This window comes from Staurois parvus, unplaced genomic scaffold (assembly GCF_062004578.1).
Source record: "Staurois parvus isolate SC_StPar_1 unplaced genomic scaffold, SC_StPar_1.0 ptg000155l, whole genome shotgun sequence".
Taxonomy (NCBI): domain Eukaryota; kingdom Metazoa; phylum Chordata; class Amphibia; order Anura; family Ranidae; genus Staurois; species Staurois parvus.
This window is the reverse complement of record NW_028317951.1, coordinates 23,372,476-23,397,102: the sequence shown is the minus strand read 5'-3', so window position 1 is coordinate 23,397,102 and position 24,627 is coordinate 23,372,476. Positions and strand designations below refer to the sequence as shown.

Genomic DNA, 24,627 nt, shown 5'->3' with positions numbered 1-24,627 from the left:
CTGTACCTACCTGCCCAATTGATATTGACCCGGCCTGCCTGACGACGCTTGCTTGTATATACTGTTATCTGTGGGTGGTTTGGTTTGGTTTGTTTGCACCGTATTATGTTTTAGTATTGCACTGCGTTTATGTTTGTACTGTTAGTGTTAATAAATTATATTGTTTATAACATATCTGAGGTCTGCGTTTCCCTGCTTCAGTCACACACCTCTGGTCATACCTGGGAGCCCTGACACACCCTGTGTGGTCTTCTGCTGCTGTAGCTCATCTGCTTCAAGTTTCGACGTGTTGTGCATTCAGAGATGGTATTCTGCATACATTGGTTGTAACGAGTGGTTAATTAAGTTACTGTTGCCTTTATATCATCATTCTCCTTTGACCTCTGACATCAACAAAGCATTTGTGTACACACAACTGCCGCTCACTGGATATTTTTTCTTTTTCAGACTATTCTCTGTAAAACCTAGTGATGGTTGTGCGTGAAAATCCCAGTGGATCAGCAGTTTTTGAAAATATCCAACTGCCGCTCACTGGATATTTTTTCTTTTTCAGACTATTCTCTGTAAAACCTAGTGATGGTTGTGCGTGAAAATCCCAGTGGATCAGCAGTTTTTGAAATATTCAGACCAGCCCGTCTGGCACCAAAAACCATGCCATGTTCAAAGTCACTTAAATCCCCTTTCTCCCCCATTCTGATGCTCGGTTTGAACTTCAACAAGTTGTTCTATACCATGTCTACATGCCTAAATACGTTGAATGGCTGCCCTGTGATTGGCTGATTAGCAATTTGTGATACCAAGCAATTGAACAGGTGTACTTAATAAGGTGGCTGGTGAGTGTATATAGCAACAATACTAGTAGATATATAGTCACTAAAAGGGTTTTTACCTGCAAAGATGTGCAGCTCCTCCCACCAACCCAAATATAAGTTGGTAAGGGAGGGGGAAAGTTTTGGCCCCATAAAAGTCCCACGTCTCTGAAGGTAGCATGCACCACCAAAAATTAAAAAGAAATGTCAGCAAAAACTCAACAGCTGTCACCAGAAACATTTGTAGATAATGTGAGTAAGTGCACCATTCCTTCTTGCTTTTTCTCCATATGCCTGAGGGCGAACACCTATACATATACTATTTTGAGAAAAGACATTTCCACATTTCTGCTGATTTATAGGTGTTTCTATATTGTTTTTATTGTTGTTTTTGGTTGTTACAATGCTGCTGTTGTTCATTTGCAAGCTTCATTTTGTATGAGATTTGATACCAGTACACATTTTGCATATGTTTTTGTTAGTGAGAATGGGCATGGACCTCTAAAAAGAAGTCAGTCCAGTGACATTTTGCTAAAGAGTAAGGCAAGGATTGGGTGAAACATGCCCATCATTGAAGCTCTTTACTGTATTTTCAACATACTGCAATAAAACATGTATTGTATATTTGCCCATGTTGGTCAAAGGAAACATAAGATACATAATGTGGGCTTGGTAAAGGATGTTACATTCTGATGCTATAAATCCATAGACAATATTTGTAATTGGGCTTAAGAAAGCTCAATATGTCACAGACCTATGATGTGTCCCAGGGCATCTTCCTCTGTATAACCCTTTTGAGTTCCAGAGAGTACCCTCTTATGACCAGAGCTGGATTAAGGCAGGTGGTAGCTTTTCCCCTGCCCCCCCATCCCTTTTATTAGTATTGATAAGCATTACAATGGGCACAGAGAAAGCACACATCTGCATTTTCTGCACTGGCATGGCCTGCCCTATCAGACACCAATGGCCTAAACACACTTTCTCCTTTGTGAAGTTGCAGGTAGGTGCACAGCTTTGCCCGATTGTACTATCCTAGCCTATTTTCCTGCAGGTGCACAAAATTGTAGCTGGCCTACTTAGGGATATGCCAGTTTAACCACAAAAATGCACATTTTGTAGTTTTAGGGCATTACTGCCGAGGGTAGTGCAGTAGATGAGGTAAGTCATGCAGCCAGAGCTACATTTTATTAAGCTGCAGGGGGACAGCGATGGTACAGCTAGGTAGTATATTGAATGGCAAGCTGAGGAAATGGCTCTAAATCTTTGCTATGTTTATTAAAGCTGAACTCCAAGCAGATATAAAAGAACAATTAATTAAGCGCTTCAATAATTAATACACCATTAAATGTATTTTTTAAAATGCAATTAGTGTAAGCACTTGAATTTAACTTGGTATTAGCTTTATGCAATCCTGTATATAGTAGAGTTCAGAAAAATAAGGAGAAGTAGAATAAGAAACCAATCTGTTGCACTACAGTACAAAGAGCATGCTGATGGGAGGGGAAAGATGGGCTCATCAGTCTCCTTTCACTGTCAAATGACAGGCTGGGGAAGGGACACGATAGAGCAAGGTATCCAAGTTTTACTTTACTGCAGCAGAGAAAAATCCATTCTCCTGCCATGTGCTGGGTGGCAGAGGTGGGAAAACCTCAGGACTGGATGGATAGAAATACAAATCCTTTGGAAGGTACAACAACTGCCTTACTGTATGTGTGTATTTGGTTGTTAGCTTGCAGTGCAGTTTGACGTGCAGGTACCAGCTATCTTGATATGCCAACGACTCTGCCAATTTACAATGCATACATATAAATGTGGGCATATTACTTAAGGTAATGATTACAAAATTAACATCATATTGGTTTAGGATATGCAAAAGACAGATGGGGGAAGGGACCATTGGGCACCAAATTCTACTGTATATAAAGGAAGTAGCCTTCCTTCCCTACTGCACCATTTCTATAGCGCTTACACTGCAAGAACAATCATTTATAAACAAAGCCTTGGTTGCTTAAACAGGACTTGTTTAATGATACTGTCCACTCCAACTTCCTTCACATTAAACATGTCCAGTGTCACAGAACCACAGTCCTGTTAAGAAATTCATTCTTGCATGAAGGGGCTATAAGCTAAAATTAATGAGACTACATAGTTCAGGAACGTGTTCGAAACTGCTTAATTAGCTATATATTTGCATACTGAGGTTTTTTTCCCTAGAATTGTCTGCATTAGAACTGGTTTATTGAACGTGCGTAAATGATTTTAGTCTATGGCCCAGCTATTTATTATTGTGCATATGATGGTGTTTACAGATGGTTCACGTTTATGTGCAATGTAACCGTTCCTTATGCCCTATGCAGCAAGCATCTGTGATATTGGAATGCCTGTGCAACATTGATCCAGATATTATCCAAAAATACCCCTCAGGACATATGAAATATGAAATCATACCTACTATACTGTATGATGTATTTCAGGATATCAGAAACAAACTGGTTGTTTTGGGATGAATAAGGCTGAGTAGTACACAGAAAAATATTCACTCTGGAAATACTGCATTCCTGGCACAACACTTTTATTTTGGCAGCCAAAAAACGATAAAATAAACCATTTTCTGGACATACAGCAACCAATTTTTGTCAGTTTCAACCACTTGCAACAAAGTTTTCATTGCCTAGTGTGTGGATAGCAAAATTGTACTGCTTCTTCAAAAATTTAAAATCCTTAAATGAATGCCTAAATTGTAACCTCACTATTAAAATCTAGCCTCAAACTAACCATGAAAACATATCCCTTAAATTGACCCTAAATTAATGCCTAACGTCACCCTTAAAGGATAATTTTACTTTTATTAACATTATCATTTAACTTACCTCACTCTCCAGCATCCCACCCAAATCCTGCTCTTACTATATATCTCCATGCTCCCTTGTAGATCTTCATTTTTCATCCCACTGGTAAACTCTTAGAAAAACTCACATCTGCAGTAGAATTCCTATTTATTTTTATGGAAAGGCTGTTGTCATAAATCCCAGTAGTGGAGAGATTCTATTGCATACAAGATCTACACTGCATTGAAGATCTACAAGTAGAAGAAACAGGGAAGAGTAGGATTTAGGGGGATACTGCAGAGGAGGTTGGTTACTTGATGGAAACTGTACTGAAAATGCATTTATCCTTTACACTTTTGACAATAAAATTACTACCCAGCACTTGACAATAACATTGAATTAACCAGTAACTTAATCCATAATACTTAAAATACCCCAGATACAGCATACTTATTTGGAGACTGAATGTCATGCATACTCTTAACGCTGGTAGTCAGACACTATAGGAGCCCTCTTTCCCATTAGGCAAGCAGGCCTATCGGTACTTGATTGCTCCCAGGAATTATACACAATGCTATAGTGCCTGGCCACCATGCCAGTGCAGTTGCGTACTGAGCAAAGCATACAGGTACTTGCAGTTGGAAGACAGGCAGAGTGGTTCAATGACAGTCCAAGTATGAGGCAGGCAAGGTTCAGAATCATCTGTATCCGATCCGAGTCAAAAGGCAGGCAGAGTTCAGAGAATAGTCGATATCCAATCCGAGGTCATACAAGGCAATCCAAACAGCAGAGAATGACAGACAAACAGGGAGCTTGAGCATGAATTACACATGCTGTCACAAGCATGAGATTGCAGGCTTGGCTGGCTTAAATCAGGTTTGGTGTAGACCCAGAGAATGGCCACATCAATCACCTTGCAGGTGGACAGACAACACAGTCAAAACCAGGATGCTGGAATGAGACCAATAGCTGTGGTGGAGTAGGAGCGCTAGACGCTTCTGACACTGAAATACCGGGGTTGATTTACTAAAATTGGAGAGTACAAAATCTGGTGCAGATGTGCATAGTAGCCAATCAGCGTTTAACTTCAGTTTGTTCAATTAACCTTTGACAAAAAAACCTGGAAGCTGATTGGTTTCTATGCAGAGCTGTACCAGATTTTACATTCTCCAGTTTTAGTACATCAACCCCACTGAGTCTATAAACTAATATTCCATCACTTAAATTAAAAAAGTGAAAAAGATTCACTTAGGCCAGCCCTTATGGAAATGCTTGATTGGTTTAAATTCCAAGAATATCTATACAAAAGTTAGAATTGACTATGGGCACCCTAAAATGTGCATGCATAAGGCCCGTAAAACATGGCCAGTAGTCCAGTAGTATTTTCACCTTTACTTCAGTTCAGTTTGCTTTAATGTGTTGTAAACACCCAGTAAATAAAGAAATCCTTCAGGGGAATCAAGGGTGCTGCAGAGAAGCCCACAGAATGATGGCTGATATGGGAATCTTAATACTGCAGTGCAAACATTTTTCATACTTTCTTTAGTTGTACATGAACACAAAAGCCTAATGTGTCTTTTAATCTTTCAAGTTGAACAAATACTAAGAATTATATTAAGAATGTCCCTTTTTCAGTTCTTCCATCTGTTGTCTTCTTAAAGTATTAACAACAGAATGATATTTGGCATCAATTATCTTTGCCTGTTTGGATGCAAAAGAGAAGTCAACCATCTTGGCAGATAATGAAAGGAAATAGTAGATGAGATTTAGTGTTCAGTAAACAGCAGACTGCTTTCACAGATCACTGCTTTACTTGTAGTTTCTATAGAGTTCGTTGGCCTGGTGGATTTAAAAAAATATATAAAAATGCTACTTGCTATTCAGAGTTGTCAGTGCTGTCAAGATTCACTGAACACAGCTGTATGATTCGGGACCATAACAATGCCTAAAGAAGGCAGAGGGAATACAGACAAGCAGGTGCAGGATTAAAAGTCAGCAGCCAAAGACTGTTAAGTGTAGTATAAGGTGACCATTTAAAGAAGAAGAAAATCATCTGTACTGTGTAGCTGACAACGGGCCACAAAATAGAAATGCTATAAAGACAAAGAGGTTGATTTTAGTAAAGGCAAATAGATTGTGTACTTTGCAACTGAAGTTGCACACCACAGGGGAATTTGCTTCAGAGCTTACTAAATGAAATGAAGCTTCACTTTACAAAGAATACCTAAATCACATGCAAGGAAATTAAAAAACAGCATTTTTGCTTGCACATAATTGGATGATGGAAGTCAGCAGAGCTTCCGCTCATTTACTAAGCTCTAGAACAAAGTGTCTATTTCCCTTTAGTAAAGCAATCCCAAAAGGCTTTTTGAAGCTACTTTATAACTTAAAGACTGCTTCTTAGCCCTAAAAGCATCTGTGCCAAGGTGCTCCATTGACATTCCATATTTACCTGAACAGCTATTTCATTTTTACCTATAAGCCCTGCCCTTAAAAAGACTTTGTTGCCAGACCATTAGGGGTTTATTTACTAAAGCTGGAGAGTCCAAAATCAGATTCCCTTCTGCATAGAAACCAATCAGCTTCTAACCTCAGCTTGTTCAATGAAGCTTTGGCAATGAAACCTGGAAGCTGATTGGTTTCTATGCAGAAGTGAGTCTGATTTTGCACTCTCCAGCTTTAGTAAATAAACCCCTTAGTTTCAACAAAATCTTCCCATAAGACTATCTATGCATTTAATATATTTTATTCATGTTATTTCCCTGTAAAAATCTCCCATTTGTAGACATCCAAAAGCCCTGAGACTGCTGTTGGGTGTCGCTATTTTGGATGTGATGTGGTCAGCAGCCTTAGCAGATTAAGTTACTCAAGTGTCGCTCTATAGCATTTCCATTCACTTCTCCACTGAAAGCTACATACAAGGTGATGTAGGGAAGGGGTGGAAGAGCCGGGCCTGCACAGAAGAGGAAAGCGCTATGATTTCGCAGATGGGAGGGGGCTGTGCTCTTCTGAAGTAGTCACATTTTCTAGAAAATTCAAAGGCACATTGTAAATGAATACAAATTATTAAAAAGGAAAAACACTGCAAATAAACCTTTAAAATATAATTTTTCTTTACATTCACCTGCAATTTTTTAAGTTGGCGACCAGGTCTTTTTAAAGCCCATTTTCAGCTTTGGGTAAAAATTAAAATTAAGCGTTGAGGACAACTGAAAAAGGTATGTAAAAATGTATAACAAAAATATGAGTGGGGGGTCTGCAGTGAGGGGAAGGTGGGGGTAGAGGGGTGCAGCGTATGAGTGCCCAGTCTAAAATTAGGCATTAGAGTGTAACTTTACTTTTGTCAAGAAAAACAAAATCCTTCTCAGTGAACTACGTACTTTGTAAGAATTGCAAAGGTTTGAACTCTAGGAATTTGTTTTTGGACACAGCACAATTCAAATAACCAATAAAAACAGGATCCTTCACTTTCCCAACCACTGCTCTCATTATTGCAGGAAGAAGATCACTCTGTGTATTATCCATTACCAAAGAAGCTCTGATTTTCACAAAAATGTGTGTCCAAAACAAAATAAAAATAAACTTTTTTGCTGATTCATACCCTCTGAAGAAATATTTATTTGTTTCAACGTATCCTCTCCCACATTGATTAATGAATGTGAAAGTCAGTGTGTTTTATAACCACCAAAACGAAGTCAAAGTTGCAAAACAATAAACCAATCAGACAAGCAATAAAGGAGACATGCACAGGTTGGGAAACAGAAACTATATGTATTCTAAACAAAGCTTTTTTTTCTGGTGGAATGTGCCGGAATGGCTTTCTGGCACCTCCACCAATCACAGTCTGAGTCAGGGAACAGTGGCACTTGCTTTAAGGATTAGCAGGGCAGCCGCCTAAGCTAATAGGGCTCATATACACTATATTGCCAAAAGTATTGGGACACCCCTCCAAATCATTGGATTCAGGTGTTCCAATCACCTCCATGGTCACAGATGTATAAACTCAAGCTGCTTCTACAAACATTTGTGAAAGAATGAGTCGCTCTCAGAAGCTCAGTGAATTCAAACATGGTACTGTGATAGGTTCCCATCTGTGCAATAAGTCATCCATGAAATTCCCTTGCTACTAAATATTCCACGGTTAGCTGTTGGTATTGTAACAAAGTGGAAGCAACTGGGAACAACAGTACCCCGGCCATATGAAATGTCAGCATATACTGAAGTGCACAGTGTGCAGAAGTTGCCAACTGTCTGCAGAGCCAATAGCTAAAGACCTCCAAACTTTGTGTAGCCTTCATATTAGCACAACAACAGAAAGCTTCATGGAATGGGTTTCCATGGCTGAGCAGCTGCTTCCAAGCCCTACATCAGCAAGTGCAATGCAAAGCGGATCAGTGGAGACATGTTCTTTGGAGTGACAAATCATGCTTCTCTGTCTGGCAATCCATTGGACATGTCTGAGTTTGGCAATTGCTAGGAGAACGGTACTTGGCTGACTGTATTGTGCCAATTGTAAAGTTTGGTGGAGGGGGGATTAAGGTGTGGGGTTGTTTCTCAGGGGTTGGGCTTGGCCCCTTATTTCCAGTGAAGGGAACTCTTAAGCTGTCAGTATATCAAGACAATTTTATGCTCCCAACTTTGTGAGAACAGTTTGGGGATGGCCCCTTCCTGTTCCAACATGACTGTGCACCAGTGCACAAAGCAAGGTCCATAAAGATATGGATGAGCGAGTTTTGGGTGGATGAATTTGACTGGCCTGCACTGAGTCCTGACCTCAATCCGATAGAACACCTTTGGGATGAATTAGAGCAGGTATTGAGAGCCAGGACTTCTTGTCTGACATCAGTGCCTGACCTCACAAATGTGCTCCTGGAAGAATGGTCAACTATTCCCATAGACACACTCCTAAATCTTTTGGACAGCCTTCCCAGAAGAGTTGAAACAGTTATATCTTCAACTCATTATTGAACCCTACGGACTAAGACTGGGATGCCATTTGTGTGCTCATGTGTGTTTAAAGGCAGGTGTCCCAATACTTTTGGCAATATAGCCTGAGAGAGTGGACAGCAGAGTGATATGATCTGCACTCCATCTCTCCCTGTAGATCAGATGCTCCTTTTGGCAGCAGTCACACTTAAGTTTCAGCTGTGTGGAAGAGTGACATATGTAACCTGACTGCTCAATGTGCTGTTGAGACTGTGGAGAGAAATTGTACAGCTTTTGTTGGTAAATGATTGATTGGCAATGTTGCAAGATGGGGTTTTGTCTGCTCCTTGGATGTGGGTCTGTGACTGCCTCTTAGCTGGATTGGATTGTCTCTTAGCTGGATAGGACTGTCTCTTTGCTGGACTGTACTGTCTCTTAGCTGGATATATGGGGATGTATCTTAGTGGATAGGACTGTCTCTTTGCTGGATTGAACTGTCTCTTAGCTGGATAGGACTGTCTCTTTGCTGGACTGGACTGTCTCTTAGCTGGATATATGGGGATGTCTCTTAGCTGGATATATGGAGATGGCTCTTAGCTAGATTGGACTGGACTGGATATGTGGGGGATGTCTCTTTGCCTGATATATGGGAATGTCTCTTTGCTGGATTATGGGGGATGTCTCTATGCTACATATATGGGAGATGTCTCTTTTCTAAATATATGGTAGATGTCTATTTGCTAAATATATAGGGGATTTCTCTTAGCTTGATTTGACTGGACTGGATATATGGGGGATGTATCTTTGATGGATATATGGGGGTGTCTCTTTGCTGGATATATGTGAGGTTTCTCTTTTATGGATATATGGGGATGTCTATTTGCTACTGAATATAAGGGGGATGTCTCTTTGCTGCTGGATATATGGGGGATATCTCTTTGCTGGATATATGGGGGATGTCCCTTTGCTGAATACACAGGGATGTCTCTTTGCTGGATATGGGAGATGTCTCTGGTGTGAAAATCAAGGAGAGAAGCAAAGAAGATACATATGAAAAGAATGTTAAAATCGATGGATTATTCAAATGTTTATTTTACTGCATTGCTTTTTTTTAACAAATTCCATACAAATTACTTATATAGCCCCCAACTGTACTTTGTTCACTGTTCTCTAAAGTGGTGGTGCTAAGAGGTGTCTAGGGTGGAAACAAGGGGCAGTTCTAGGGAGTGGTTGTAGGGACTGTTCGGGTGGAGACAAGTATGACCTAGGGGAGGGTGGTGAGTTCCTGCACCTTTTCACTGAGAACAAAAGCCTTGATTCTAAATCAGTTGCTTGAGAGATATAGAGGTTGATTTACTAAAACTGGAGAGTGCAAAATCTAGGGCAGCTGTGCATGATAGCCAATCAGCTTCTAACTTCAGCTTGTTTAGGTAGGCTTTGACAAAAAAAATGGAAGCTGATTGGTTTCACCAATTGCACCAGATTTTGCACTCTCCAGTTTTAGTAAATCAGATTCATACTATATATACTTTAACCTCCCTGGCGGTATTCCCGAGTGTAGCTCGGGGTAAAGTTTCAGTACCACAAGCGGTAACCCCGAGCTACACTCGGGCTTACCATGCGGCGCTGCTCCGAGATGCCTCGATCACTTACCTTGTCCCGCGCTCCCACAATGTCCCTCCTGCAGTGTCCCCAGCAATGTAATCCGGTGGATGGCGGCATCTGTCATCTGGGTTCTGTTCCCTGCGAGCACCGGGGCATACGGGGGACGGAATGGCGGGAAATTTGAAAATGATAAAAAGTGACATTCACTAAAATCACTAAAATCACATAGTAAAACATTACTGTATCAAACCACTTCACATACATTTTGTCCTTTGTCCTGTGCCCTGACTACATTTTTACTGTTCTTTCTGCCTGGAAACTGAGAAATGTCCATGGCGTCCAAAAAGCACCCCTTTAGTTCAAAAGCGGTTTTAGACCAGCTAAACGATTTTGCGACTTTGCTCAGTGATGTGCGAACATATTTAAAATTTCAGTGTTTTTGGTTTGATTATATTATTGAATTAAATTTATTATTATTATATTATTATTTTTTATGATTATTTATTAAATTATAATTTATGATTTCGTGTTTCAAGTTTTATCCTACCCGGGATGTTTACTAGACTCTTGTTCGGACAGATTTCAGTGAGTTATTCCTAAAAATTACAGGCCTACAATAAAAAAAATACATATTTCAATGCAAAAAAATTACCGCTTTGAGCACAGAAATATGGATATAATCAGACCGCTAGGGAGGTTAAAGGTGAAATAACCTCTAACTACTAATGAGATTGAGTATATTTTTGTTCCTGTTGAGAATGCACACACATAATATATATTTTTACAGACAATACCTCTTGCAGAAGGTTGTTTTTAGTCTTGCATGGCCCTAGCAAGCACTCTCCATGGTGCTGAAACGTACTTAAAAATGAATTCGCTTACTAAATTAGCTCAATGGCTTGAAGACTGAACAAATGCAGCTCTGAAAGACAAATGCTGTATAGATCCACAATTATTCCAAAATAACAATGCCTCCAGATATTTCATTTATAAATGAAGGGCTTTCTTTCTTTTACTGCTGATTTTATTATCATAGGTTCTTCGGCACTATTCATACTATGCATCTATAACTGCTCTGTAGCACATTATCCACACAACTGTTATAAATTAAACTGACATTTAACTAAGGTGTTATAAGATAGGCTTGGATACAGTTTAAATATTCATATATTAATATATGGAGGCCTAACACCAAACAAAACATTTTAATAGGGTTAGGGAGAATTAGCATTTTTGTCAGGATTTACTGTGGTCTCTAACCCATTGTGGATATTTTTCTTCACCTTGTGTCACTAAGACAGGAAACACAATGGCAGCAATAAAACCTCACAGAGGTACTAACTTAACCCATCCTACTGAGCAAAGTGGCTTATGTTACTGTGTCTTTTCCCATTAGAGATATTTTGCCCCACTTCCTGTCCTTGTGACACTCTGTCAATGGGACAATGAATGACAAAATCACGCAGGAATAACCTAGAAGGAATAGGTGCAGTGATAAAAGGTGGTCATAGGTTCTAACCCTTCCCACGCCACTGAAACAATATAGTTCAGACTGTAGCTGGTCTTCTTTTCCAGGTATGGTAAGAGTAGAGAGGGGTTAGAATTGCTTTCTGGATAGTAGTGTTGTTTGTGTCCTTATTAGAGAAAATTGCCTTCATCTCGGTCTCAGAGATACAAGAAAATGTAAGAGGAAAATCTCATCTTTCATGGTTGTCACCAGAACATATGTCCCCACTGGGCTATTTCACCTATAGTCATGTAATAGGGACAACTGTAAAATGTTTTATTTTTCTTCTCTTTCTTCTCCGGTGATGACAGTCAGCAGTATGGAAAGCGAAAGTGAATTTGCCAAATAGGTAATTACCACACTGTCCGCTAAAGGAAAAAATATTTTGGCTTGAGTTTTAAACATATTTCTAGCTCAGGTCACAACTGCCTTATAAAAATAAAATTATATTATTAGGTCATTTTTAATATCGAGTATTATGGAAGGTAACAAGTGCTCACTTGTATAATCCCATGAGAAATGTTGGCATTATGTGATTTTGGGAAAACAGGCAACTGAAGACCACTAGCACACTGGAGGAACTACAGACTAGAAATAAAATGCTGAGGGTAATATCCTGGCAAGAATCAGGTGACTGAGACCCAGGGTTATTTTGAAGTCAAATGATTTTAGGTACATCATTCAATGTCAAGTAGAGCTCTGAAGTTGAATGTACTCTAATTAGTATTGTAGCCGTGATGCAGTACATTCACTATTCAGTTAACTTGATGAGTGATGAGCACATAGATGATACTTTAAATTAAGTGTAATCGGCACTGTATGATATCTTAACATTCAAGAATTCAGGAGTGTTTGCAGCTCTACAGGCTCATCTATATTTAGTGCATGAATGGGTGCACAGCATGAGGTCTCCAAGTAACCATATGCTTTTAAAGGATCCATGCATGATTGGCTTACAGGAAGTTTTGAAAATTCTACCTTCAATTATCACAACTATGGAGGCTTATTATGAAGCATTTAAATGTGCCCCTTTTTAAGCTTTACTTACTGTAGAGTCATTTTGTTAATGCATTACACATGCAGTGTTTTCATTACTTTAAAGGTACAGTTATACTTTCATAGTTCAGGTTTAATTCACAAAGCACAAAGATAAGGATCATTTTTTTAGCAATTTAACTATAGTGGTTTAAATCTTGATGGAAATAACTAACAAATTACCTTATCCTGGTGTTTTAGCTTTGTGAATTGAGCCTTTTGTATTGTAAGAAAAATACATTTACAATGCTGGCAATGAAACAGTTAATGAGGAACTCATAGAGTGAATTTCTTTCCTGCAACCATGGGCTGACCACAGACAGTGTTGACAGAGAAATCCCTCATGCATAGCCATTCCGTTATCCTGGGGAGGGGGCAGAGCAAGCCGTTCCTGCCAGGAGAACACAGTGATTATTGCTAGAGGCTATAAAAGCCACTAGCAATAATCACATGTAAAATCCACCAGGTTGTACTCAAGTTGATCGATTGATTGGTCAACTTGGGTACATTCAGCCTGCCTATACATGGTTCAAATCTCGGTCGGTTCCTGCTGAACTGGCTGAGATTCGAACAGTCTATGGCCGGCTTAAGTATGTACAAAACATATAGCTCATTTAGACATATTGAGCAATATTGAGCAGAGAGAGGGAAGGTACTTGACTTTATTTTTTAGTGCTCCATGTGCAACCTTTCCCATTCAAATATTTCCCCAATGTAGGGTGATCTTTTTTTCATCTCTACATCACCATGCTGTACAGCTAGAACTACATTTCCCTGTAGGCATTGCAGCAGTGTACTGATTGGGGTTCTGTCTGTAAGTGCTGAATCATGTTAAATCATGTGGTGATACTGTCTCATCCTCAGCCTAGTGCAAAGAATTAATTTGGAGACAGAGGCAGGATCAGATGTGCATGTTGTTCTCTTAGAAGACTGGCCAAGACCACAAGAGGAATTTTTTGGGAAGTAGTAACTACTTTATCTTGGCACAGTTTTTGCAAGTGAACAGCAGTTGCTCAATCATCTTTACATAGTGAAAGCAAGCCCTATGATCATAAACCCTGCCCGCCTCCCGGAATCAGAAACCCCTTAATGGGCGGGAGTTGCTGGAATTATTGGGTTAAACAAGCTAAGAGGTCACTCTTAACTCAATCCTTGTTCCTTCAATGAACATAAATATCTTCAGCAAATAATGCATATCACACATGTATTATATGTAACATTAATATGTAAAAGTAAATAAACAAAAGCACAAAGTGCAATAAACGCAACCCAAACACATGTAAACTGCAAATGTGGTATCCAATAGCAAACACTATTGCAAAGTGCAAAAATTGCAGAAGTAAGTTTAAACCTGTATCCAGTAGAAACTATTCATCCACACAGTGCGGTATCCTATAGCAATAACTAATGATTCACTGCAAATATGAACTGTGCTGTAACCAGCTTTTTTCACCTCTCCAGCCCCATTAAGTTGGACCAACCTATTGAATACAGATGATCTTTAAATCAAAAAAGTATCTGTATTCTCCACTGACAATCCACAAAAACAAAGAACACAACGTTTTTCAATGAGGGTGTAGGAAAGCAGTAAATTAGTTTGTCTTTTGTAGAAATTACTGTGACCAGCTGAATGACAAGTCACTCTCAAGTGCAGCTCCCAATCCCTATTTTAAGCCTAGATTCAGGGTACCATGCCTTGGATATTTCTTGGCCCAGTCTTGACATTCTCAACTTATGTGTCTTATTCATTTGTGGTCGGGTTTCACCCTCCTTTACCTTGGCCATGTCTCTGAGCACTGAACACCTTGTACTTCTGGATACTCCAGGTAGGTTGCAGTTCTAGAATATGACAGCACTGGAGGATAATGGGTTCCTGTTAGCTTCATTTTTGATTCTTCTCAAATCTTTGGAAATTAATTTGCGTCTTTTTTTCTCAACACGTTTCTTGTGACCCTGTTGACTATTTTCAACAAAACGTTTGATGGTTCCGTGATCACGTGTGAACATTTTAGCAACTTCAAGAGTGCTGCATCCCTTTGAAAGACTTTTAACAACTTTTGACTTTTCATAATCAGTTAAATCTCTTTTGTGTCTCATTTTGCCTGAGGAAAAGAAGCTGCCAAATAATTATGCACACCTTGATATAGGATGTTGATCTCCTTAGGCCACCCTTCCTCAGTACCCAAGTACATATCACCTGATATTCATTAAGCATTCACGTTTATACTGCTTGAAATTGGACAATATGCATAAAAATGATGACTTGGTCAAAAAACTCACTTGCCTAATAATTTTGCACACAGTGTAATGTCTAATCCAAGATATGTTTAGATAAATAGACAGCACACTTTAATGTCACCAACAGAAAACAGTGATGTTTTGAGGCCACTAGGGGACTTTTCCTCACTACTGTCTGAGAAAGAGGCCCCTAGCGGTTTCGAAATGTTGCTGTATTCTGTTGGTGACATTAAAGTGAACTGTTTGTTTATCTAAATATAGTCTGTGGGTGATATATTGGATTAGAAACAAGATCAAGTCAAACTCTTCCAATCTGTAATGCTTTATAAATCTGTAAAATTTACAGTTGAAACATCCTGAGCCCGCAGCACCTTTCTAAACCTGCTCCTCTCACCTGTCCATGGATAAACAGGGTGTCAGCTCAAAGAAACCTGTTTTGGCTCACCATTTTGTAGAAAATAGATGAATAAGAGCTGTACTATGATCTCCACTCTTCCAAGAACTTTTATTTAAGCATCAACAGTATAGCTGCAATCATGGTGTCTCCACCCAAAGGAAACCACTACCTCCTTAATGCGTTTCATCACGAATCACTTGATCAAGTGATTCATGGTGGAACACATTAAGGAGGTGGTGGTTTATTTTGGGTGTAGACACAATGATTACAGTTATATGTTCCATCTTACAGGTTTTTTCCCTTTGGCAAGTCAAAACTATATCACAAATTCTGTTTTCTGTAAATTAGAGACTATTATATCTATGTCCGAGAAGTACAGAACTCCCAAAATAAAAAGTGTTCACCCTTACCTCAGAATTTACTTTCAAAGTTTCCTCATTGTGGTACAGAAGAACCTTCTGTCCCAATAAGGTCAGGTTTACATGGACCTGTAGACAGGGGTACTGTGAGATTTTCCAGCAGTCTGGACCACAGCTAAAAGAGCAGTTGAAGGTTTCTGTTATCGAAGCATTCAATAACGTGCATTGGGTTTCTTCTGTCCACACACTGTGAAAGATATAAGACAAGTAGGCAATCATTTGAACTGTAAACATTCACAGCACAACATAGTGGAACAAAATACACCAATTAATACATTAGTTTCAACAGCAATAGATACATGAGTTTCCTATAGAGTCAATCACATATGCTGTTTTTCCATCCAATGCAGCATAGTATGTGTTTCAGCAAGTTATTTCCCATACATGAAACAAAACAACATCATCTTCTGATACCAATAAAATGTTTTTCATTGTCATAATCTGCAAACAGAAAATACTATTGACTAGTTAGACCGATGGCTTTCTAGTATTCATAAGTATTGTCTTTTTCTGCACAAAACAGTGGAACAACCTTAAAGTGGTTGTAAACCCTCACATAGAGCCAATAAGTTGAATGGCCTCAAGTTATACACAGAAATTAAACAAATCAGTCTACATAAATTGTATCCGTATATCTACAGCCATCTTTTCCCTACATTCATTCCAAATGCAAAATTTACACAGGCTCTCTCAGCTCTGAAAATCTCTGTCGTCAAGTGACGCCAGACACCAAAACCGACGTTGTCATGTATGCTGGAAGTTGTGTGCATAAACACAGATACGGACATTTTAAGTGAGGTTTTACATGCTTATACACCCTGTTCCAAATTATTATGCAAATGATATTTTTCTAATTTACCTAAATAATTGATGTAAATAACAGTCAGCATAATTGTATAATACTCACTGGGGGCCCAGAGATACCCTGCTACAATACTCACTGAGGACCCAGAAATACTCCGCTGCATTACTGCTTGTGTCCCCAGAAGTACTCTGTTGGATTACCCGCTGTGGGCCTAGAGATACCCTGCTGGAATATCTGCTGTGTACCGAGGAGTGTCGTTGCCTGCTGCAGGCTGTGTGTGCCAGAGGTGACCCCTGCCAGAACTGTGAGTGTCTATACCCCTCTCTACCCTGCCTGGACTGTCCGTGAATCCCCCTACTTTTCTCTGCCTGAACTATCCGTGAACCCACTTACTTTTCCCTGCCTGGACTATCCGAGAACCCCCCCTACTTTTCCCTGCCTGGACTATCCGTGAACCCCCCTACATTACCCTGCCTGGATTAATACTTGCCAGAGACTCAGACTTGCTCTACCTGGGGTCGGATTCCAATTACGTTGGCCCCTCCCCCTCTCGTTCCCTTCTTGGGTACCTAGACGCTACCCTCAGACCCCAAATTGAGTGCTTGCCATAGATTAATAAAGCTTTGTGTGTTTACCATCTTCTTTGTGTGGTCTGTCCTGCCTATGCTCTCATCACAGACAGTAAACTGGCCCTTTGTTTAAAAAGTTTGGAGACCCCTGTTTTAGGGAAACAGCAATGTATCAGCTAAAATAATGCTGAAACCAGTAAGCTTTTGTGCAGACCATTAAAAGTCTGTGGGTACCTTTCGGATTATGAAAGTAAAGAAAGAGAGTGGGAAATTTTTTTTTTCAGTAATTAGCACACAAATCTAGTAACAGTCATTACTATTTTTATTGCATAAATGCTGATTAAATGGCAAAGACTTAATCTAATTGCTTCAATGGTACAGAAAATGAAACCTAATAAAGTGGTCATATTTGTCACCTGAAACTTCAGTTGAAATGATTAATCTGCTTAGAGGCAATACTAATAAGATTGAAGTGATCCGCCATACATGACCTGAATAAAAGAGCTCAAATGAATATCATGCTGCTTGTGAAACAACTTTATAAAGCATTTAGGTTTCTTAGCGAAATTAATAAAAAAAAAAGTCAGCCTGCTTGCTGTCTGGCATTAGTAATTACTTTAATTTACATGGCTGATTGCTAGATAACAGCTATTAGTCAAGTCCTTTTCCAATTGCAAGGCAATGGCAAGATTATATATTTGCTGATGAGGAGGGGCCAGTCTCTTAAAGGGTATCTATTCCCAAAAATAAAAATATAATATATTGCAGCTCACCAGTCCTTAAATGTGGATGCTTTATTAATTTTTTTCAGTTTTTTCCCTCTTTTAATTTCACTTGCTGATACTCACAGAAACACTCCTCCTGTTCTAGGATGACAACTCTTACTCACTGTTCTTTATCTGTGGAGGCGCAGTGTTGCCACCTTAGGGCATAAAAGGTGTTAGGACTAAAGAACACCTCCTCCTCTTCCCATTTACAAAACAAAAGTAGGGGGTGTTCTATAGTCCACAGAGCTATTTTGGACATGGCTGATGCCACTACGTGAGATGAGTATACACAGCATAACATTGGATTTCTAGCAAGATAAACAGGTTTTTTTTTTAACTTATCAAATAGATATAACAGAATACCTGGCATACATACAGTATATAGTATATTTGTATTTCTTTGTTTTGGTTATACATCCAGAATTTGGACTAATGAAAATTAATACTAGGAGTAAATATGGAAGCTGACAAAAAATGCTTAGTTGTCATGTATATTTATACAGAAGGATTTAAGTTATAACTAAAGGCATTTTTTTAATTGGATAAAGTGGTAAAGGATTAGAACCACTGTCAGGTTTTAAATTCTGTGTTCCCTGAGCCTTGGTTCACACTAGAATTCGGTGAAGGAAACCCATGAACCTATGCCTTTCCTGAAGGAAAAGGAGGAAACATCCAAAATGTTGAGTTGCCACAAAACAGGAATAGAATGGAAGTCTTCCACTGGGAACACCTGACAGATTTTCTGACAGAATTTTCCACTCTATGAAAAAGCTTTGGCGTTAACCCCTTCAGGATGACCACCTCCCAGCCCTTCAAGAAGTCTAAAACCCAGGATGCGGGCATTTGGGTCTGTCACAGCAGTCACATGATAGGAAAGCTCCCAATCACAAGTATGCATCGGGAGCTTACCGATCCCCGCTGACTACCATGTTGGGAGTGTGTAGGGAGTGTGCTCTCAGCACTGTAAGCATGGCACGTGCTGCATATAGGGCTGCATATATGCAGCCACCCGGCGTTAAGGCCCACCTCCTGAGCAGCCACATATATGTTAAATATTCTTTATTATCTCTTAACTGTGACCATGAAAGTCAGGCTACAGTCAGAACTCCTAATGGATCAGTGACTTAGAATGGATAAAGGCATTGGATCAAATTGACAGCCAGGAAACTAGCATTCTCAGAGGAAGATGTCAGCAGTGATAGTCTATTTCTTTCAGCACAGATGTCCTATAAACATATTCATCAACAACAACCTAAGAGAAAATGAGAGGCTGCTATTGCTGATTTATTATTCTAGAAATACTAGTTGTCATGCTGACCCTCTTGCTTCTATATTTTAACCCAGAAAAATATGCAGATAAGGACTTTTGCCCTTAGTCTGCCCTTACTCTCTATTCTTTGCATCACCATTTTCCTGCATAATGTCAGGGCTGAGAGACTGTTAATCTGCATTCCACATTTTACAGATAGCAGTTGACACTGTTTGCGACTGCTAGCTGTCAAAATGCATCCAGAACATGTGACCACTAAATCAACAATGACAGTTATTATATATGCATTATATGCAAGCTACAGGTTTTTTTTAAAGATTAAACAGACTGGCTCTGTTTAATGCTGTAATTTTCAGATGCAGTGATATTATTACCTACTTTCCGCCCACCCACAACACATTTACGGAGGGTGGATGGCAGCTCCAGACTATGCAATGTACTGGTAAATCACTCAGCACATGCTCACTGGCATGTCCCCGGGGGCATGCAGCAGCACAATCTCATGACCGCTGCGCACACCGGATCATGGTGCTGTGTACCTGGCCATCATTATAATCTGATCGCTATGACCAATCAAACCTATTACATTATTACAATGCAAAGCAAAACTGTTATGAAAGGCTTCCATTCATGAAAGCTTACTTTCTATTGTGATTAGAGATGAGCAAATCGAACATGGCGAGGTGGAATTCGTTTCGAATATTGGGAAATATTCGATTTGCGCCGAATCCGAAAATTAGCCAACTTCGGATGCACGAATCGAATTTACCAAAAATGGCGGCGACATGTGTGGCGACGGAGCGGGGATCTCTGGGAAGGCGCGCAGACAAGGCGTGCTGACCCATAATGCATTCATTCATGACATGTGATCGCATTAGCCAATCAGCAGCCAGCCAGCACTGTGTAATGGTGGAGCTATAAATTGCGGCCATCTTACAATTCTCCATTAGCCTCCGGTCATTCAAGAGAGACAGACCTGTCTGTATTAGGGACAGAGTTAGGGCTAGAGAGACTTTGGGGCCACAGAATCGTTACTTAGGGACACAGAATCGTTACTTAGGGACACAGAATCATTACTCAGGGACACAGAATTGTTACTCAGGGACACCGAATTGTTACTCAGGGACAGACACAGAATTGTTACTGAGGGACACAGAATTGTTACTGAGGGACACAGAATTGTTACTCAGGGACACAGAATTGTTACTCAGGGACACAGAATTGTTACTCAGGGACAGACACAGAATTGTTACTGAGGGACACAGAATTGTTACTGAGGGACACAGAATTGTTACTCAGGGACACAGAATTGTTACTCAGGGACACAGAATTGTTACTGAGGGACACAGAATTGTTACTCAGGGACACAGAATTGTTACTCAGGGACACAGAATTGTTACTGAGGGACACAGAATTGTTACTCAGGGACAGACACAGAATTGTTACTCAGGGACACAGAATTGTTACTCAGGGACACAGAATTGTTACTGAGGGACACAGAATTGTTACTCAGGGACAGACACAGAATTGTTACTCAGGGACACAGAATTGTTACTCAGGGACACAGAATTGTTACTGAGGGACACAGAATTGTTACTCAGGGACAGACACAGAATTGTTACTCAGGGACACAGAATTGTTACTCAGGGACACAGAATTGTTACTCAGGGACACAGAATTGTTACTGAGGGACACAGAATTGTTACTCAGGGACAGACACAGAATTGTTACTCAGGGACACAGAATTGTTACTCAGGGACACAGAATTGTTACTGAGGGACACAGAATCGTTACTGAGGGACACAGAAATGTTACTCAGGGACACAGAATTGTTACTCAGGGACACAGAATTGTTACTCAGGGACACAGAATCGTTACTGAGGGACACAGAATTGTTACTGAGGGACACAGAATTGTTACTCAGGGACACAGAATCGTTGAATTAAAGAGTATGTCAGACAACACGCAGAGGAGTGGCAGAGGAGGCAATGTTTCAGGAGCGAGCAGACGTGGCAGCAGAGGAAGGGGTCGAGGCAACACTAGTCGCAGCCAGAGGCCAGTGCTCCCGGTGTCATCCAGCGGTCGTGTCTCCACCGACAACCCTGCCGTCATCGATTGGTTGGCTCGGTCGTCTTCCTCTTCCCAGGTCACCTCTGACACCTACAGCCAACGGTCGGTGGGTACGTCAGACACAACCATCAGTTGGCATGGCCCGGGAGCAAGCCCACTGAAATCACGTGTCCTCTACCTGCCCCTGTCCTTTGGTGTTCCCTCACCAAGCGAAGTATCGCATGCTGTGGGCTCAGCCCCACTGTACAGTGAGGAAGAGCTAACAGAGGGCGGTCAGGAACGGGGGGAGACATCCGCCTCTTCAGCAGCCAGGCGAAGAAGTAGGGGCGAGGAGAGTGGCTCGGTAGCCGGTCTAGAGACAGGTCTGTCTCCTGACCCACACGCAGCCGAGGGGGCTAGTAGTGAGGCGGAGACCCTAATTGATGATGATGAGGCTGATCGCACTTGGCAGCCTCGTCGTCATCTGCCAGGCCCGTAATCTGCCATGGGCCCCCGTACCGACTCCTCATGCTGCTGCCAGGCCCGTAATCTGTCATGGGCCCCTGTACCGCCTCCTCATGCTGCTGCCAGGTCCAGAGTGTCTCATGGGTCCCTATACGGCCTCCCATTGCTGCTGTCTCCATCGCCACACTCTGCCATGTGCCACTTTCAGGTCTCCTCACACTGCTGGTGGGTTCCATTTTGTCATAGGGTGCTGGCAGATTACGGGCCTCCCATTGCTGCTGCCAGGCCCGTAATCTGCCATGGGCCCCCGTACCAACTCCTCATGCTGCTGCCAGGCCCGTAATCTGTCATGGGCCCCTGTACCGCCTCCTCATGCTGCTGCCAGGTCCAGAGTGTGTCATGGGTCCCTGTACGGCCTCCCATTGCTGCTGACTCCATCGCCACACTCTGCCATGTGCCACTTTCAGGTCTCCTCACACTGCTGGTGGGTTCCATTTTGTCATAGGGTGCTGGCAGATTACGGGCCTCCCATTGCTGCTGCCAGGCCCGTAATCTGCCATGGGCCCCCGTACCGCCTCCTCATGCTGCTGCCAGGTCCAGAGTGTCTCATGGGTCCCTGTACGGCCTCCCATTGCTGCTGTCTCCATCGCCACACTCTGCCATGTGCCACTTTCATGTCTCCTCACACTGCTGGTGGGTTCCATTTTGTCATAGGGTGCTGGCAGATTACGGGCCTCCCATTGCTGCTGCCAGGCCCGTAATCTGCCATGGGCCCCCGTACCGACTCCTCATGCTGCTGCCAGGCCCGTAATCTGTCATGGGCCCCTGTACCGCCTCCTCATGCTGCTGCCAGGTCCAGAGTGTGTCATGGGTCCCTGTACGGCCTCCCATTGCTGCTGTCTCCATCGCCACACTCTGCCATGTGCCACTTTCAGGTCTCCTCACACTGCTGGTGGGTTCCATTTTGTCATAGGGTGCTGTATGGCCTCCCATTGCTGCTGCCTCCACCACCACACTGTGGCTCCACACTTTGGTTTTGGCCCCGTGACTGCCCAAATGAGTGAAGTGTGCGGTGATTCTAAGATCGACGGCACTCATCTGCATGTCATACTGACTGACAGTATTATTTCTCTTCCCCAGCAGACTCCAAGGGCATTTAAATTAAAGGTACAGTGTTCTGCACTAATATAAAGGCTCTCTGAAGCTTAGAAACACCCTTTTTATAAGTTAAATTCGCAGCGAATATATTCGACTCAAATCAAATTTATTCCGCGAATTCGCCGAATCAGCCGAATCGAATTTTTGAATACTTCGCTCATCTCTAATTGTGATGCTGTGATTGGCCCACAACTATCAAATGGTATCTGGCACCCTCTGCCATGTGATTAGCTGTAGCATCACAATAGCAAGCAAGATGTCATAAATGAAAGCCACTCACAACAGTAAAAATTTTACTTATAATAGTGATCATCACTGTTATAAGCAAGGATTGTGTAAAAAAATAATAAAATCCCTGATCATCCCTCCAGAGTAGTATAGTGTCACTATGTTGACATTGAACTACCCTAATGGCAGTATGTTAAAAAAAAATAGTTTTACATTATGGGGTGTCTGTTTTTGATTTGGCTTATGCTGAAAATATGAAATACTGCCTGTGGAGGAGAGGATTTGCCTAACATTGATGCAGATCTAGTGGAAAATTATTGGTTACTACCAGCAACCATGGTTATAAGGGCGAAGGAATATCGGCCATCAGGACCGGATTGCAAACTGGGATAGTCCCAAAAAAGCGAGTGTGACTTCCCTAGAGATAGGTGGTCATGAAATGACGGTGAGTTTACGTCTATGTGGGGCACCAGTGTGAACACAGTGAAGCACTTGTCATTTCAGTATGGAGTATCACCATTAAAGATACAGCACCGCTGCACCAATTATTCACATGTTGGGACTAAATATTAATATTTTATTTGTATTTTGCTCAGTGTTATCACTTTAAAGATTGCACAGTTTATTTTTTCAATTTGTGACCTTATTGTGGTCCATATTTGAAACATATAAGATTTTGTGTTTAGAAATTCACATTTAGGACTGCTGCTATATAGGTATCTTATATATAGTTAATTCTTTCACATATATGTTAATATTTTTTTCCTAAGCGCAACAGCACCCCTTTTTTCTTTCTAACATATTTTAGGAGGAACAGCAATGTGAATTGAATTAGTCAGCAACCCCCAAGCAGCACCTTACCTTACTCTGAAATATAAGGCTCACTTTTGTAAAGGCTAGACCTTTTTATCTATTGAGCCTCAAATCTGTCTCTCAATACATCTTTGTGTGAACTCTGAACTTGCCCCATCCTTGTTCTCTTTATTCTCCAGGCGATGATATAGAACACTGTTGCAAAACATTTCCTACTCTCTCCTAGACTACAATACATATCAATATTGCAGAACCGTTGCCACTATCTCTAAGACCATGATATCTATCCATGTCGCAGAACATTTCCCACTGTACTATGCCATGATTTAGCACACTGTTGCCGCGCTTTCCCTACACTCTCCTAGAACATGACATTCTCTATCACCTTTGAAGAAACATGGGGAAAATAAAGAAGAGATAGGAGACAAAAATTGGTATGGCCTATATTTCTCAGTCTACCCAATCAGGTAACTCAGATAATTGTAGAAATGCCAAGTAATTATTACTACATCCAGAGAATGGAACATGGAACAAAGTATGCACAAACTAATGTAATGTTTCAGATGGCAGGCAAGACATAATAGGAATCTAATTTACATTTGAAAACATAGGTTACAGGCAATTACTATATATACAGTGTACACCTGTTGATTCAGTAATGGTTTGCACAATGGATCTGGAAAATTCAGGTAAGTGATCTACTCAGTTATGATCTATTCTGGAAATTATAAAGAGTCAC

General features: G+C 40.9%; 1 protein-coding gene across 2 annotated transcripts in view; it reads right to left on the bottom strand.

Annotated features, from left to right (window-relative positions):
- KCNMB2 (potassium calcium-activated channel subfamily M regulatory beta subunit 2) overlaps positions 1-24,627 on the bottom strand; it is a 577,176-nt gene that overhangs the window by 28,382 nt on the left and 524,167 nt on the right. For both annotated transcript variants that reach the window (XM_089675536.1, XM_089675535.1), the window contains one exon: positions 15,756-15,951. In XM_089675536.1, the coding sequence (XP_089531662.1) occupies positions 15,756-15,951 (196 nt within the window). The remainder of the gene's footprint in view (positions 1-15,755; positions 15,952-24,627) is intronic.